At 42.6% G+C, this 18650-nt stretch overlaps 2 protein-coding genes across 2 annotated transcripts in view; one reads left to right on the forward strand and one right to left on the reverse strand.

The window, feature by feature from the left end:
• The first annotated feature begins 912 nt into the window (after positions 1-912).
• On the forward strand, positions 913-5518 carry COA6 (cytochrome c oxidase assembly factor 6). The gene is made up of 3 exons (XM_074948859.1): positions 913-1039; positions 1978-2129; positions 2950-5518. Exons 2-3 carry the CDS (start codon positions 1986-1988, stop codon positions 3037-3039), a joined length of 234 nt encoding a protein of 77 aa, XP_074804960.1. The 5' UTR covers positions 913-1039; positions 1978-1985; the 3' UTR covers positions 3040-5518.
• The window catches only part of TARBP1 (tRNA guanosine 2 -O-methyltransferase TARBP1), a 95472-nt gene continuing 81445 nt past the window's right edge, over positions 4624-18650 (reverse strand). Inside the window, exons 28-30 of the mRNA XM_074948858.1 lie at positions 12647-12771; positions 8001-8137; positions 4624-4985 (exon numbers count right to left, since the gene is read on the reverse strand). Coding sequence (XP_074804959.1) covers positions 4820-4985; positions 8001-8137; positions 12647-12771 — 428 coding nt within the window. The 3' untranslated portion in view covers positions 4624-4819. The remainder of the gene's footprint in view (positions 4986-8000; positions 8138-12646; positions 12772-18650) is intronic.

Here is an 18650-nt window from a genome sequence, read left to right on the forward strand (position 1 = left end):
CCTCTTTTGGGTCCAGACCCGTACAGTTACACCACCATGAAATTTAAGATTTAAATATCCAAAACCGTGAAATTCAAGATTTTTAAAATACCATGACCATGAAATTTACCAAGATGGACTGTGAATTTGGTAGGGCCCTAGTTATCCGTCTGCCTCCACACTTCAGAGCAGAGGGGAACACCCCTCGTTTGGACATGAGAAACACTGGTCGCAGGTGTGTCATTCTAGCTCCCTACAGCTCGTCAGTATGTCCTGAGAGGTAACCAGGTTGCGACAGTAAACCTACACACTAGTACCTGTGCTCCTATCACGTGTCTACAGACCCCCGGCTTCTCCTCCACATGCCCGTGCTTGGCTGCCTCCTGAATCCCGCGCCCCAGCAGCGTTGACTGGGAGAGACCAAAGACCAGCCTCGGCCCAGGAAGCGGCGACACGCGCCTGGCTCAGCACTGGCATGGCCGGGTGTTGCGTGGTGTGTCAATGGTGCCAGTCGAGCAGCCTGAGAGGAGTCGATCGGGAGCAACAAAAAGCCACGTTCAGGATTCACACTTCAGCCCAGCCAGGTGCAACCTCCCCCCGCCCCCGGGGCTGCAGCCCGAGGCCAGGACTCGGCTGTGCACCAGCGAGCGGGGCTTTGCCGGACCCCCAGCGCCCGGCCTGACGGCTGGGGAGCCCGCAGCGCCAACCTGGCTCCGGCTCCGCCCCTTCGCCTAAGAACCAGGATATCTGTGCCTGGGCCAGAGGGGTCCGCTCCCACCCCGCCCCGGGCCCCAGCAGCCTCCGGGGGACCTCAGCACCCCCTGCCCAACGCTGCGGCCGGGAGCGAGAGTGACAGGAAGAGGTGACGCTACTAGGCCCGGGCGTGTCTCCAAGCAACGCGGAAACAGCAGCCCCCCCCGCAGCCTTGCGCACGCGCCGTCTCGGTCCCCTCCAGGGGTTGTCTTTGCTACCGTCACTTCCGGCTCTCTGGATCTGTATCCGGTCCGGGTCGGGTCACGGCCTCAGCTGGGCGGATGCTGGAGGGACGCGGCGGGGGCGGGTGAGTGGGTCAGGTACCTGGGGACGGGCGCCAGAATCCCCCCTTCCGCCTCTGCCGGAGGAGACGGGACCGGCCGCGGGGCTTGCCCCGAACCCGTGCGCGCGGCGGGGCCGTGGCCGGCCCCTCTCTGAGTTCTCCTGTCGCAACCCGGGGCGGGGAGGGGTCCGTGTGCCGGGGGGTTAATCCGCCTCGTGGGGCCAGGGAGACGCTCCGAGCCCCGAGAACACCCTGCAGGCTCCTGCCCCGCGGGCCCCCCACCCCCGGCGTCCCTACTGCTCCCCCAGAGGGGTGGGTTGACTTCAGCCGCTCTCTCACGGGAGTGGTGGTTTCGCTGTGCAGGCGCCTAGTTTTCACCACCCGATCAGAGTTTCTGTCCGTTTGGGGCCTGCGGAAGTAACTTCAGATTCCTGTTATTAAACTGTAACATGTACCAGGGGCCAGGAAAGGGGGGGGGGAGAAGAGGCTTAATGCAGTTTGTCATGTCACTACACTGATTTAAAGTGTGGTTTAGTGTTTCCTATTGCTATTTAAAAGGGAGCATATGCCCTGATTTGTAATTTGCGCTGGTATTCAATTAAAGTGCAGACCCTTTCTGGTTCCTGTAAGTGGAAGCCGGCTGATGTGAAGCACCTGCCCTCTTTCTAAAATTAAATGTTGGTGGCTATAAGTTCTTGTATGGTTAAGCTTCTCAGACGTACAGCATCTGCGTATCAGCAATATGATTCATTTTATTTAGCTCTCCAGTTAACTGTGGGACAAGATCAAGTGGCACACTCAAGGTTATTGAAGCCATTACAAATAAAGTCTCACATCTTGCCAGTTCTTGGACCTTTTTCACTAACCAGTGCAACATTTGTGTGTGAATAAACTTGAGGCAATAGGCAGATCAAAGTGTTTATCAGGGACAAGACATTTACAATTTTATTTTATTTTGCCAGTAATAAAAATGTCAGCACCATCAATGGAGGAAAGGAAGGCTTGCTGGGGAGCCAGGGATGAATACTGGAAATGCTTAGATGAAAATATGGAAGATGCATCTAGGTGTCAGAAGCTTAGATGTTCTTTTGAATCTAGGTGTCCACAACAATGGGTGAGTGCTAGTAGTTTTTCCACCAGTCATAAGATGCAACCTGACAGATGTGTTGTATCAAAAATGAATTTCTTCTGCAAATTAATTAGTTCATATAAGCATTCTCAAGTAATGCCACAATCTACATTATTCATAATGCCTTAATACCTTACAGTAATATTTTGTTTTTTCGTTTGACACTGCGTCCCTTTAATTTTTCCAGTTATGTAACTATCCAGAATATTTGTACACTGGCATAAACACAAATGTAAGCAATGCCCTACAAATAGTTAACTTCTGCTGCACAGCGAGCAACGCATTACTACTGTAGATCCTCTTAAAGATTGGGTATTTGTTTCATGGAGTAGTACACTGAAAAAACAAAATAATGAGTATTAAATCCAGAAGACTGCCTAGCCAGATAATTGGTGAAGTAGATTTCACTCTAAGTTATGTTGCTATACCACTGGAAAGGTATTTGGGAAACGTCCTGTCAACTCCCAGAAACAGGGAAATTAATGGATAATATCGCAGAAGTGAAAACACAGATCTCAAGGGGAGAACGCTCATGTAATAGTGGCAGGGCTTGCAATTGCATGGCACTCTGAGACCAATATTACTATGTGCTACATCCCATTTTTTCTGCTCCAATGACGGAGTTCACATTCTAAACCATTAACATACACAACTTCAGTATCAACCTGGTCAAGTGTGTATGTGATCGAAGACTGTTCTTTCCGTAATCCCGTTAGATGATGTGTGAATAAGAACTTTTCATGTTGGAGTCCCATACTACACCAGTTTGCTTTGATGAACATAAAGTGATCTCTTTTTAAAACAGGTAAAATACTTTGACAAAAGAAGAGACTTTTTAAAATACAAAGAACAGCTTCAAGCAGGAGAATTTCCTGGGACTACTGAAAAGTCATAGCTACGCATCCATTTATGAAACACAATCAATGAAAGAATAATCTTATGGAAGAGAAGTACTGAAATGCAACGAGAACTCCTTGAATTAAAAGTAACTGGTAACTTACACTGTATCTCTAGAAATTCATGCTGCTTTCCTTGTTGCAATATCTCGCTTTTGTGCGAGAACAGTAATTAAATGAAAAAGACTGAATGTCTGTAAGAGTGTATATTAAAGAAATATGGTATATAATTTTTCCTATACCTGAATTTTTTTATTGTGTAACTAGGATGAAAAGCAGTGTTTCCCAGAAATTAATGCACTGAATTATAAATTTATATTTTTGGGAGAATATTAAACTGTTTTCAAACTTGACAAGTTTTTCAATGCATGTGAACTAACTTTTCTAAAAAGCTCCTGCATCTTCCCCCCTTCTCTATGAAGATAATGTGTCAGTGTAAGTGAGCAGGTACACTCTATGCTATTTCTTTGAAAATTTTGTGAATCATCAATTAATTTCTGCTGTCTTACTGTATGGCCACGTTTTACATAAAGATCAAGAGGTATAAATAACCACTGTATCATTTCTTATGTAGCTGGTCTTCATTTATGTATTTTTATAAATATCTGCACAATTATAGTTGAGATTCTTATGCCACTAATGTAGGTGAACAGTTTCTCAGTCATTAAGTATGTCACCAACAAATTTGAAAAATACAATGCTACAGGTATGATTTCTTATGTCCTTGTTTGTATAATTTGGTGGCAATTATATAACCAACTCCTGTATTATTCACAATGATTTTGCTTCAGTAAAGTTTTGTTTTATGTGAGGTAGTCCTTAGGCAAAATAGCAGCTGCTTTAAAAATGGCATTTTCCAAATTGTCAGTGAAAAAGGCTTAAGAAAGTGTTGTGTATTAGGACAGGGCCCTACACTGAACAATTCACCCTGATAAATTACCAAGCATAGAGTTTACTGGGATCAGCAAACATTGTTTAGGTGTTTAACACCTGTGTTTTAAAAATGGGTTCACTAACATTTATAGACATGATTTATCCCATACTCCTAAACCACTTCCCCATTTCCTGATATAAAAGACCCTAACTGGTCCTCTGCCAAAACTTCCAGCTTCACTTCTAAAAATGTTATCAATTCAAAATCTGCAGTATGTTGAAAATTTAGGGGGAGTGTAAAAAACTGGATTTAATATGAAAATGACCATCATGAAGGAATAATAATAGATATTTCATACTTAATGTCAGTTTTTAAATTCACCTGAAACAGCTGCAGAATTTCAGGTCTGCTGTACCCAGATGCTGCAGAAAACAAAGCATCTTACCACAGACTACACAAGGGTGTTAGGTGTGAGTATGGGCAATCAAATTAAAACCATTTTAACCTCAACTACAGCTGTTGTGATCCGAACAACTGCTATTGTAAAAACCCTACATTTTGAAGTACACTGTATGAAACAGTTAAATGTCACTGAGTTGTGTGTTGAAGGGGAGAAGAGTCTATTAACTCTGGTTGCTTCCACTGCAATAAGAGAACTATACATAAGTAAGCAATACAAACAAGACCATTTATTACCAATAAAACAGTTGTATATAATCAGATAATACGTTAAGGAATTTAAAAACAATTTTTGTACTACACAACACCATTGTATGACATGCAAAATTTAAAAACATTGTCATTCACCCTGAGTCTGTAATTATTCCATGTGTTTAAAAACATATTTTACAGCACCATAAAAAGCCATCCAGCTGCATTACAAATAAGGCACAAGACTCCTGCAGTTATTTCAGTTGTTTTTGCTTGATTAGTTGTTGCCTTGTATACTCCCAAATCAGCAGAGCTCCACTTACATGAACATTCAGTGATCGAATGATACCCTGCTGAGGAATTTCCACACAAACATCCAGATGCTGAATCAGGTTTGCTGGGATTCCCTCATGTTCATTTCTAATAAGGAGGAAATTAAAAAGATGTAAGTCTTTTACCCAGAAAAGAAGAAATAGAAGAAATATCACTTCATGCTGTCTCCAATATGCACCTGTCTGGAGAAACCTGAGTGTCCCACAACAGAAAAAACCAAGAAATGAGCTACAGTAGCAAACACCACTCACAACACTACTTGCTGCCAGCTCCACCCATCATGGGATAAGTTTCTTATCCATGCAGTTGATGCTTACTTCTTCATACATATAACTGATGAGCACAAAAAAAGAAAACCTAAAAATTCCATAGCATTGTAATCGGAAACTTACAAAATACTAGAACTAGTGTCTTGCTTCAGCAGCAAATGTTACAGAAACACTGAAGACAACGGAAACTAGACAGTGTAGTAGTTTAGTCCACTATCTTTTTGCTTTAAGAAAAACTCAGATTTATATTTTGGTTAAGTCACAACCAAAATGAACCAAACGGTCTTACCCTAATAGATGTTTTCCACATCTTAAACATGAGACTATGCAGGGATCCTTGTTTAATCTTTTTGCCACGGGAAAACATGGAATTTGCATTTTTACAGAGAATCTTCAGTTTTTACATTTTGTGAAAATAGTTAATATATGTTTTTATTTTAACTAAATTTTACTGAAAGTACCAGTATCACTTATTCAGTGTATGCAACCTCCCCACTCTTATGGTTGATTTTTGAATGGGCTTTAAATTTACATAGCTAAACATACCCCAATAAACTGCTTCTGGCATACAGAGGTTACTCAATGGCCTATAGGAGTTCATGTTTTAATGCATCTCAAATTTCACTTCAGCCTCCAGATGTAATTAAAGTTATGAAAAGATGCCAAAAACTTTAAAAATCACCCCTAAAGATCAAGTCACTGAGTTTGGCTAGGACAAATTTCACATTGATGGTAAGCTTAGAATTTGTTTGCAAATGTAAATATATTAATAAAACATTGTGTTCACCTGATACCTATATACAGATAGTGTGGTTAGGGAAAGCTAAAGTTCAGCACTTCATTTTAATCACAGAAAAGTGTGGATTTTTATGGGTTTTTTTAAATCAGAGAAGTTTGGTTTTTTTATCATGGAAAACTAGGATTCCTGCTGATAATAACACAAATGTTGCAGATCAAGACTGAAGTTTAACAGAACTGTAGCAAAGGTTGCACTAATCTCTTCCTATAGCTTTAGCCAATGCTATTAGTTGCTCTGTCACAAAAACTTAAATCACTCAGAAATGGAAGATGCTGAATTATAATAGCACACTCAATAGAAGGGGTGGTTCACATATAACAATTACTGATTATAGTATTTCCCCATTAATGCAGAAATAAAAGCAACAAAAAGCAAGGTATCAATTTCTTTACTTTTATGCAGAAATAGAAAGTCTGATCCTGGAGAGATTTCTGGGTTTCCATGGATGGGCCAGCTAGGGGATATCCAATCACTTAAATACTTGTGAATATCTTAAATATTACCACACTGGTCCTAGGCATCCAGGTCTGCTATTTCCAGTGACAGCACCTCAGTAAGTACTGCTTACACAGACTGTACCCCCTTCTGAATGAGGTCACTGAAAATAACATCACATAGCTATGCTGAAGATAAATTGGGTTAACCAAAGTGTGCAACACAGAAAAACAAAAGGGTGAAAAAGGAGGGTGAGTGAAAGAGAGGCTGTCACATTACAAAAGAGACTCAGGGCATTTATTACTATACTGTCATGTGAGAGACTTATTATTGGATTTAACTTTAGCTCACTGAAAAGGCAACGCCTATGAAGCTCTACATTAACACTGTATTCTGCTCATGAGAGATGAGGGCACTCTCTTTGCTCTGCAGTGATTTCTGTGGCTGAGCAAATGAATTAGCATTATTGGGCTCTAAAGTTCCATCGAGAAGCCCTAGCCAAGGAATAGTGCCATGGTGTGATTCTTGAGGTGAGCCACGGAGACCAGAGTTACAAAGCCCTCGTTAAAGACAAAGATATTTGATCCATGGGTGTCAAGGTTCCTCCCCCACTCTGAACTCTAGGGTACAGATGTGGGGACCTGCATGAAAAACCTCCTAAGCTTATCTTTACCAGCTTAGGTCAAAACTTCCCCAAGGTACAGAATATTCCACCCTTTTGTCCTTGGATTGGCCGCTACCACCACCAAACAAATACTGGTTACTGGGGAAGAGCTGTTTGGACACGTCTTTCCCCCCAAAATACTTCCCAAAACCTTGCACCCCACTTCCTGGACAAGGTTTGGTAAAAAGCCTCACCAATTTGCCTAGGTGACTACAGACCCAGACCCTTGGATCTTAAGAACAATGAAAAAGCATTCAGTTTTCTTACAAAAAGACTTTTAATAGAAATAGAAGTAAATAGAAATAAAAAAAAAAATCCCCCCTGTAAAGTCAGGATGGTAGATACCTTACAGGGTAATTAGATTCAAAACATAGAGAACCCTTCTAGGCAAAAACCTTAAGTTACAAAAAAAGATACACAGACAGAAATAGTTATTCTATTCAGCACAATTCTTTTCTCAGCCATTTAAAGAAATCATTATCTAACACGTACCTAGCTAGATTACTTACTAAAAGTTCTAAGGCTTCATTCCTGGTCTATCCCCGGCAAAGACAAAATATAGACAGACCCACATACCCTTTGTTTCTCTCCCTCCTCCCAGCTTTTGAAAGTATCTTGTCTCCTCATTGGTCATTTTGGTCAGGTGCCAGCGAGGTTACCTTTAGCTTCTTAACCCTTTACAGGTGAGAGGAGATTTCCTCTGGCCAGGAGGGATTTTAAAGGGGTTTACCCTTCCCTTTATATTTATGACAATGGGGTTCTATATTTTACATCTTTTATACCAAGTGGAAGAGAAATACTGTTATATACCATCTCTCTTCTTTCCTTCCACCAACATAGCTTGATTTTCTAATCATTAAACTGCTGCTTACGAGGAAGGGTGGCTTGATGGACCACAGTATGGAAACTACAGATACAGGTTGTTTGTAACTTACCCCAGCAATAACAAGGATTTCTCTGGAAAGCAGTATTCGGTCAAGTCAGAACTTTTAGCAGTTTGCTCCACACCTATGATAGTGTAGCCTTCAGTTTTCTTCTGCTGTAAATAATTAACAAGCTGAGATGGTTTCACCTGCATGTTAAGAATAGGGGAGAAATGTACAAATATTTAAATATTTTGTATATAAAAATATATTACCACAAAAAACTTTTACATATTTCTAAAGTTGAGAATAGAACATTCTACAGAAGAAAAAAAAATTGAAATTTTAAACTAATTTTAAGATTTTTTTTTTCAGACTGGTGGTAATTGGTAATATACAGAAATATACTAGGGCTCTAGGATTCACAGATATTCGTATAACACAGATCATAAGTTTTACTGGATCCGTACACGATTATATCATATGGGAGTGTTACTGCAGATCAAGTGCAGGACATCTGGTGTTGCCCCAGCTTATGTTTACAATGACTCATTATAAATACCCTTTTTAGGAGGAAGTCAGTAAAAGAATGGAACTGTTGCTAGATAATGTAGTGCATAAAGGAAAGATTATGTATTAATAGCCGTGGTTCTTTGAGAGTTTTGCCTTTTCATCACTTGTGGGATGTGGTCCAATCCCCTGGTATAGCTAACCTTCGAAAACCTGCTAGAAAAACAGCACCCACTGGGACTACACAAGTATCCACTCACAGCAACAAGTGCTCAGGAGCTGAGGTGACAAGAGGCAGTGAAGCCCACAACTGCCTCATTTCTTACTGCTAACAGCTAAGTCCTTTTGAAGATGGGCGTGTAGTGTGAATATGCAGGTGCACTACTCTTGAAGAATCAGTTATGGGTAAGTAAAGAACAATTACAATAACTTTTTCAAGCGATTGGCCCGTGGATTCCCCTCTTGGTGACTAACAAAAACAAGCAGTCTGTTTGCTTACAGACAGGTACAAGGAATCCTACATAAAGAATGACTGCAGGACAGCTCTACCAAAACAGGAATGAGATCTGGAAGCCTCTACTAAAGAACAGTGTCTTGAAATTGTGTGGACAAAGTATCAGAGGCGTAGCCACATTAGTCTGTATCCACAAAAACAATGAGGAGTCCAGTGGCACCTTAAAGACTAACACATTTATTTGGGCATATGCTTTCGTGGGTAAAAAACCCACAAAAGTTTATGCCCAAGTTTGCATCTGAAGAAGTGTTTTTTTTTTTTACCCACGAAAGCTTATGCCCAAGTTTGCATCTGAAGAAGTGTTTTTTTTACCCACGAAAGCTTATGGCCAAATAAATCTGTTAGTCTTTAAGGTGCCACTGGACTCCTCGTTGTTTATGTGGAGCAAGGACCACACAGCTGCGCTGCAGATTTGGTTACAGGTACATTCTTCAAACAAAGGCAGCAGAAGCTGCCTGAGCAGTAGTGGAATGAGCTCTAATGTGGCTAGGTGGATCTAGTCTACCTTGTAATATGTCCTTATACAGGTGAAGGCCCATTTTGATAATCAATGGGAGGTTATTGCCTGACCCTTAATCCTATCAGCAAAGATCACAAACTGGCTAGGTGTGTTCCTGAAAGATGTTGTCTCGTTAAGGTAGTATGACAATGCCCTTACTACATCAAGCATATGAAGTTTAGCTTCCCAGGGGATTGAGTGACGCTTGGGGAAGGAAACTTGGTGATTAATAAATTGGTTCATATGGAATTCCAAAACCACTTTGGGCAGGAACTTGGGATGAGGCCTGAGAGTAAGCCTGTCCTTATGAAACTGTGTATATAAGGAGAAGCCCCCCATGAAAAACAATCTCCCCTACCTGAGCTGATGTAATGGCTACTAAAAAGGCAGTCTTCAGTGATAGGTGGTATACAAGGTTCAAAGTGGGGGAGCAATCAACCTTGTTAATACTACACTGAGATCTCAAGAGTGAGGGTCCCAGGGCAGCTCCTGAATTGGGTGAAAAAGCATGAATAAAGTTTGTAAGGAATATAGCCAGTGTAGGGTGAGAAAATACAGTGTGGCCTGACATGCAGATTTTACTGCTAGGTAGATCTTTATGGAGCTAACAGAAAGCCCCAGAATAGAGATATTATTGCTAGGTAGACAAAATGGGGCTGACAAAAAGCCCAGAATGTTTCTGTGATAGTATATAGTTCTGTATTGTTAGGGGAGATGCTGGTGCTCAGATGTCCAAACAGAAAACCACCACTTGGTTTTAGAAGTCATTCTAGTTGAGGCTTTTCTGCTTCAGAGCAGAATGTTCTGAACCTCAGGAGAACACCTTATGGTGTACGTCAGCCAGCCAGCATCCAGGCTGTCAAACATAAGGAGACTGAGTCTAGGGGTGGATCTAGGCTCCCGGGATGTTTTGTGAGACCATGTCAGACTCAGCAGGTAAGAGATTGAGGGCTGTATTGATGGTTCATCAGATCCAAATACCAGAACTGCTTGGCCCATCATGATAATCAGTCCAGCATCTTGCCTCATTTTCCTCAGGACCCTCAGTCTCACAGGAACCAGGAGCAAAGCATATATCAGTCCCTGCGTACAGAGGGTAAGAAAAGCATCTGACGGGGGCCTAGATTGGAGCCGTCTCTGGAGCAGAACACTTGGGATTTCTTGTTCTGGTCTGTGGCAAATATGCTATTGATTGGTATCCCCCCTTGCAAAAGATGCTCTGCAGCACCAGGTCCTTGACTGACCACATGTAGTTGTCTGAGAACCGCTTGCTGAGGTGATCTACTAGTAAGTTCTGTCTGAATGTCTGCCAGGGCTAGTGATATGAACCAGTGACAAATATGCACCATGTCAACAGCCAAATGGCCTGACAGAGCAGAAATGACTCGGCCCCACCCTGTCTGTTGACATAAAGCATAGCTGTACCTGGCCTACAGACAAGTCAGCTGGTACAAAATAGGCCACAGGTACCGAAAACGACAGTACTGACATGCCGGCTACCAAGAGTGCCAAAGAGGTGTGTCAGAGAAAAGGAAGCCAGCGGATTTAGTCAGTACAACAAGCAATTTTTTTCATGGCCAGTAATCAGGTGCCAGAGGGACCCATCTTAGACTACTGGCTGCCCACAGACTCGTCTTAAGTTTTGCAGCCAAACATATGTCAATTCTTATGTCTCAGTCTAAAGGTCCTGGAGGGGGAGACCTTCATGTGTAAGCTCATCTCTAGAGTGATGCTCCTTCCTAAACCTGCTTGAAGAAGTCAACACATGGACTGAAGTTGACAACTGGGATCTCACAGACATCTCAGCCCTGGAGCTCAAGGTGGAATCCTGGTGCGCGGGGACACCAGCCAGAAGGGACTGGAGGGAAGAGTAGGCCTTAGCTACATCCTCCTCCATGCCCAAGGAAGGTGTCATAGAGCATTTCAGAAGTAGTGAAAAAGAGTGTCCCCTACTGAGGGGCATAGAAGCAGCACAGGAGAGGCATGCCTTAAACCCTAAGGTTTTAGCTTCCATCATAAAGAGCTTGCCTTTAGCCCTGCCTACTGGGGTGGGCCCTAGGCTCACCGGCAGCTGTCCCTGATCACACTAGTGTGTGCAAGCAGCTCGCACGCTCCCAGACAGGAGTTCCTTCCACACAGAGGTCTGCATCTTGCACACACTAGCCCAACCAGGGCCAGCTACAGTTGCTAGGTGTCCGGTTTAGCGATTGGCTGAACAAGAAGTAGGAGTGAGTGGACTTGTGGGCTCTGAAGTTTTACAATGCTTTCTTTGAATGCAGTTATGTAACAACAACAAAATCTACATTTGTAAGTTGCTCTTTCATGACAAAGACTGCACTACAATACTTGTATGAGGTGAACTAAAAATACTACTTCTTTTATCATTTTTACAGTGCATATATTTGAAATAAAAAATGATATACACTTTGATTTCAATTACAACACAGAATACAATATATATGAAAATGTAGAAAAATATCCAAAATATTTAATAAATTTCAATTGGTATTCTATTGTTTAACAGTGCTTTCAAACTGCGATTAATTTTTTAATCATGATTAATTTTTTTGAACTAATCGTGTGAGTTAACTGCGATTAACTAACAGCCCTAATATCTCTATAAAAGACTACAACCACAGGCTTGCATAGAGTGCTGAGTGTTAGACCTACAGTCTGAAGCAAGATGCCCTGATTTTGATAAAGAATAGAAAAGGCTCTGAAATCTACCTTGTAAATTAGTTTCAGGCAAACTGTGTTATTAATTATTCTCATCATGTCACTAAAAGAAATGGGCTAAACAAGATGAGATTAACAACATTTCAATGAATCACTAAGTTTTACAAAAGAATTTTAAATTTCAATGTACAACCATCAGCTGTAAAATACTACAATCAGAGTATGTTATAAAACAAGAGGCAACTAGTACAATCAGTTTCATTAACACAAAAAGTAATCAACAAACCAACCTTTTAAAAACCGCTACAAGGATTTTCAAAAGCAGCAGGCTAATGCAAACATACCTTAATACTAGCATAAAACAGAGAAGTAGGTACTTGTGCCAAATGGATAAAGCGGTTAATTTTCAGGAGAGGAAAAAAAAAAGTGAGACCCTTGACTTAGAGAACATCAGTTTGAATGAATTTATATGTACAGTGCTCCTTTTATGTAAGCAGCTAAAATACTTTTTCCACCCACCTCGACAAGAGGAAGCCACTGTTCTGCAGAAACACTGAGATGTTGAAATTGCTTATCGTTTATATAATGAAGACTGCCAACAACTAAAGCAGATGCCCCAAATATTTCACTTGTACGACACAAACCTACAAATAAGCACAAGATTTAAAATATAAAGATTACTTTAAACAACAAAACTAAGATATTAAAGCACATGAAAAAGAGAAGACAATCTGAAAACAAATAATCTCCAGCAATATAAACATTTGTGTCTCTAGCCCTCTAGTTTTAGTCAACAGGGTTATTTCCACATGCTTTTCATGTATGTTCCAAGTCATGACTCTTGCAATGTCAGCGGAAAAAGGAAAATGCCTTCTATAAGCTATCAGTAGGTTAGAAATAGATAAATAAATAAAAACAAACCAATCCCACCTTTACCACCATGTCCTATAAAGTATTCTGCAGTATTTACTTCCAATGATGTTACAGTGCAGTGGGTCAGCATATATGTATGAGTTTTGGGTTACATACACACAAATGACACAAGGAGAAATCTCTGACCAGCAGAGTTAAGAACAATAAGGAGTTTTGTAACTATATTAGGAATAAACAGAATCCTCACAGTGGTATTGGTTCATTACTAGATGGAAATGGTATAATTATTAATAATAATTGCAGAAAAGGTCTATGGGCGCTCTGAGTCCCAGTATGGGTCTCCAACCCTCTTTTTTTCTTCGGTAACAGGAAGTAACGAGAGTAGAAGCCTCTGCCTCTTGGAATTGTGGGCACTGGCTCTCTGGCTCCTATGCTGAGGAGATGGTTTATCTCTTGACATAGCAGCTCTTGTGAGAAGGGTCCCTGAAGAGGGTCCGGGAAGGATGTTTGGTAGGGGGAAGGAGGAGAAATGGATGGAGCGTCCATCCCAGTTGATCTCCAGCACCCATTTGTCAGAGATTATCCATTCCCAGATACTGCGGAATGGGGTGAGATGGTCTCTGAAAGAATGTGGGTGGGGAGGGGCCGGGTTTCCAGTGTGAGATAACAATGAGTAGAATGTTCTACGGGCACCTCGACCAACCGTCAGAACTGTTGCTTTGAGGTGGAGGGTTGAGAGGAAATGGGCTGTGATCCTGACATCTTCCATCTGGGTAACTGGGGCTTCTTCATCTGGGGTTCATATGATCTCTGTGCTGAATACTGAGATGAATATTGTGATGAGTGGGCCTTGATTGGTGGCTGAGGACTATATTTGCTTTTGTACCCAGGTGTACAGATACCGAGGGATTGAAGAGTGGCCCTGGAATCTTTTAATTTGTGAAGGGAGGCGTTGGTCTTCTCGGCTAATAGCTTTATCCCTTCAAAAGGAAGGTCCTCCACAGTCCATTGGACCTCCTTTGGGAAGCCAGGCAAAGGAAGCCCATGAGGCTCATCTCAACACAATGGCAGTAAAGACTGAACATGCCACTGTGTCAGATGCATCAAGTGCAGACTCCAGAGATGTCTTAGCCAACAGTTGGCCTTCGTTGACTATGACTTTAAATTGCTCCTTATGAGAATTGGGGAGCTGCTCAATAAAAGAACTGAGTTTTGCATAGTTCTGATAGTCATATTTTGCCAGTAAGACTTGACAGCTTGCAACATGGAACTGGAGGATGGCCAAGGTGTATGCTTTCCTGCCAAAAAGGTCCAGACGCTTCCAGTCCTGGTCGTAAGGGGTGGCGTTAAACTGGTGTTGGCGACCTTTAGAATTAACAGCGTCCACAATAATAAAATTGGGAGGTGGGTGGAAGTAGAGAAACTCTGTCTCTTTTGCTGGCATGTAATATTTCTTGTCAGCGGGCTTGCATGTTGGTGGGACAGACGTGGGGGCCTGCCATATGACCTTGGCAGGATCCAGCAGCGCCTCATTAATAGGGAGGACCACTCCGGAGGAGGTGGAGGGAAGAAGGAAGATCCTGGGAACTACAGGCCAGTCAGCCTCACCTCAGTCCCTGGAAAAATCTTGGAGCAGGTCCTCAACGAATCAATTCTGAAGCACTTAGAGGAGAGGAAAGTGATCAGGAACAGTCAGCATGGATTCACCAAGGACAAGTCATGCCTGACCAATCTAATTGCCTTCTATGATGAGATAACTGGTTCTGTGGATGAAGGGAAAGCAGTGGACGTGTTGTTCCTTGACTTTAGCAAAGCCTTTGACACGATCTCCCACAGTATTCTTGCCAGCAAGTTAAAGAAGTATGGGCTGGATGAATGGACTATAGGGTGGATAGAAAGCTGGCTAGATTGTCAGGCTCAACGGGTAGTGATCAATGGCTCCATGTCTAGTTGGCAGCCGGTATCAAGTGGAGTGCCCCAAGGGTCGGTCCTGGGCCCGGTTTTGTTCAATATCTTCATAAATGATCTGGAGGATGGTGTGGATTGCGCCCTCAGCAAGTTTGCAGATGACACTAAACTGGGAGGAGTGGTAGATACGCTGGAGGGAAGGGATAGGATACAGAGGGACCTAGACAAATTGGAGGATTGGGCCAAAAGAAATCTGATGAGGTTCAACAAGGACAAGTGCAGAGTCCTGCACTTAGGACGGAAGAATCCCATGCACCGCTACAGACTAGGGACCGAATGGCTTGGCAGCAGTTCTGCAGAAAAGGACCTAGGGGTGACAGTGGACGAGAAGCTAGATACGAGTCAACAGTGTGCCCTTGTTGCCAAGAAGGCCAATGGCATTTTGGGGTGTATAAGTAGGGGCATTGCCAGCAGATCGAGGGACGTGATCATTCCCCTCTATTGGACATTGGTGAGGCCTCATCTGGAGTACTCTGTCCAGTTTTGGGCCCCACACTACAAGAAGGATGTGGAGAAATTGGAGAGAGTCCAGCAGAGGGCAACAAAAATGATTAGGGGACTGGAACACATGAGTTATGAGGAGAAGCTGAGGGAACTGGGGATGTTTAGTCTATGGAAGAGAAGAACGAGGGGGGATTTGATAGCTGCTTTCAACTACCTGAAAGGGGGTTCCAAAGAGGATGGCTCTAGACTGTTCTCAGTGGTAGCAGATGACAGAACAAGGAGTAATGGTCTCAAGTTGCAGTGGGGGAGATTTAGGTTGGATATTAGGAAAAACTTTTTCACTAGGAGGGTGGTGAAACACTGGAATGTGTTACCTAGGGAGGTGGTGGAATCTCCTTCCTTAGACGTTTTTAGGGTCAGGCTTGACAAAGCCCTGGCTGGGATGATTTAATTGGGGATTGGTCCTGCTTTGAGCAGGGGGTTGGACTAGATGACCTCCTGAGGTCCCTTCCAACCCTGTTATTCTATGATTCTATGAATGTAAAATGGCCACCAGCTTGTAGTGCGACTCGCTCACCTCTTGCAAAGGTATTTGCAATGTTTCTGCCATCCTCTGTGCCAAGTTCTGGAACCGTTTAAAATCATCTGCCATAGTTGGCGGAAGGGGTATCACTGTCTTGTTTAGCGGTGATGATGAGAAGCGTACTTGCCTGTTCAGGAAGTTCACAAGCCCTTGAGGTAGCAGCTCGATGGTGTTTCCTCGGTTGCTGGTAGGTCACACTATAGCAGTGGTTCTCAAATTTTTGTACTGGTGACCCCTTTCACATAGCAAGCTACTGAGTGCAAGCCCACCCTTATAAATTAAAAACACCTTTTTATATATTTAACACCATTATAAATGCTGGAGGGAAAGCAGGGTTTAGGGTGGAGACTGACAGCTTACAACCCCCCAAGTAATAACCATGCGACCCCCTGAGGGGTCCCGACCCCTAGCTTGAGAACCCTTGCACTAGAGATAAGGGAGACCTGTTGTCTTTGAACCTGCCAAGGATCACGGTGCGGCCATTGCGATGGGAAGGGGCCAGTGGTGGGTGCCACAACTGACCAAACCAGGAAGGCTGTGGATCAGGGGGACGATATGCCTGATGTCCATAGTGAAACGGGGCTCCATACAGCGGGTGAGAAGAGTGGCGGGAAACCACGTCCTCTTGCTCACTTTCTGACTGCAACAATGAAAAGGGTGGTGCATGGTACGAATTCAATGGCAAGTCAAGGGCTCTGGATGAACTTGGTACTGGGTTCCCGGTAATGAGCAGAGGTAAGTCCGGTGCGTCAGACACCAAAAGATCCGTCGCGCACTGGAAGTCTGGCAGTGCAGAAGGCATCGGTTCCAGCGGTGGTTGTCGATGCCAAGAGGCTTGTACCGACGGGATTGGAGATGTGGACCTGATAGCAAGGTCTGTTGGTGCCCAGTGTACCACAGGTGGTACCGATGTTGACATCGGTACTGATGGAGTCTTCCCCAGGTCAGATCTTCTAGGTTTTTCATGCTCCCATGGTACCAGTGCTTTCTTGCCTGGGCCCACTGGTTCATTGGCTGGAGCAACCTGACTTGCTCCATTGGTATGATACCGTGCATGCCCTGGATACCAGATTTAGACAGCTTCAGTGCCATTGGTCCTGATGATACTGATTGAGCCAGAGATTGTTTTTAGCTTGATCAGGGATTGCTATGGGGACTCACTGACCTTTTCTTAGAGGCCTTAAGTGAGTGGCTCACAGGCATCTCCCTGGGCTCACCTCCCTTCAAAGTAGAAGGTTGCAGTGGGCGCTCCTGCCAGGACTCCAGAGGTTGAAGTGTTGACTCAGTGAAGTGGAATTTGAGCCTCAGTTCTCTGTCTTTTCTGGATCTGGGCTTCAGTTGCCGACACAAACCACACTTCTATGGAATGTGGTTCTCTCTTAGGCAGCGAACATACTGTGAGTGTCCATCAGTCACTGGGATAGACTCCTTGCAACTGAGGCGGTTTTTGAAGACTGGGGTGCAGGGTATACCTTTGTCTAGGGGGTTCCCCCCACCCCCTGGACAAGGGGTTGGCAGAAGATAGTCTTTTTTCTTCTTCTTCTTTTTTTTTTTTTTAAAGGCAAATGCCAAAATAAAATGTAAACGAAGTAAAGAAAGAAAAAGCGCTTTAATGGAAGCTAAAAATTAGCAATTCTAAAAGAGTTAATGATCTGCGAATGGACAGCTATAGCTCTGTCACTAGCCAGGGGCGGCTGAGAAGGAACCGAGGAGGGTTCGCCTGCGTATGCTGGCTAGCCTTGTGGCCGGTGAGGAGCAGTGCATGAGCAGGCTGAATGGACACTGCTACTAAAGTTCTCTGATCAGCAGCGCAGGGATGCAGATACACGTACAATGGAGCCCCCACAGGGACGCTACTTGAAGAAGCAGCAGTGTTTTTTTTTTTTTTATTTAATCAGATTTTTTTTAAAATTTAAATTAAATAAATCTCTCTTTTCATAAATAAACAAAATTACATTTGATATGTAAAGGCTTAAACTTAGTATAATCTACTAAAATCATCTAAATAAAATACAAAAAATAATATTCAAGCACTACATGTTTGTTGTTAAAATTTTAAAAAAAGTCAAACTCCTGAACTGGTGGTAGACCCTGGCTAAGCACCTGGAACTAGAGTTTGTCGAAGTGCTAACTCAATTTTCGACAGCAGTAGTTCCTTTGGCAGATGCAGAGTGAATATCTTCTTCATTTCAGTTTGTTCAACTAGTTCAGTTCAATGACTAATTCATTCAAAGTTGAGAAATGGCCTGGGAATTGAAAAAGCAAGAAAGCTTATTTTCCTCTTCCAATCTATGAATAAAAACTAGATGTGAAAAGATGTGATTACAAATTCTATACTCCTGAACGATATGAAGGCCAGAAACCATCAGTTCAATTCACTAGTTACAGATAATATTTACTTTATTTAATAAATCAGTTGGTTTTAAAGGCAAAACATGTTTTGCTAAACATACTTTTATTTCTTATGTATCCAGCACATTAAGGATTGTTTTTATTAGTTAAATAGAACTATTTGAAAACATTGTTTTCATAATTTATTTAATTCCAATTTCCAATCCAAATGCAGTTTAACACAAATCACAAGTAAAAAATTAATCTAAAAAATAAGAAATGTCATTTTTCACCATTCTAACAACAAAAAATGTAAAGATTAAG

This window comes from Natator depressus, chromosome 3 (genome assembly GCF_965152275.1).
Source record: "Natator depressus isolate rNatDep1 chromosome 3, rNatDep2.hap1, whole genome shotgun sequence".
NCBI lineage: Eukaryota > Metazoa > Chordata > Testudines > Cheloniidae > Natator > Natator depressus.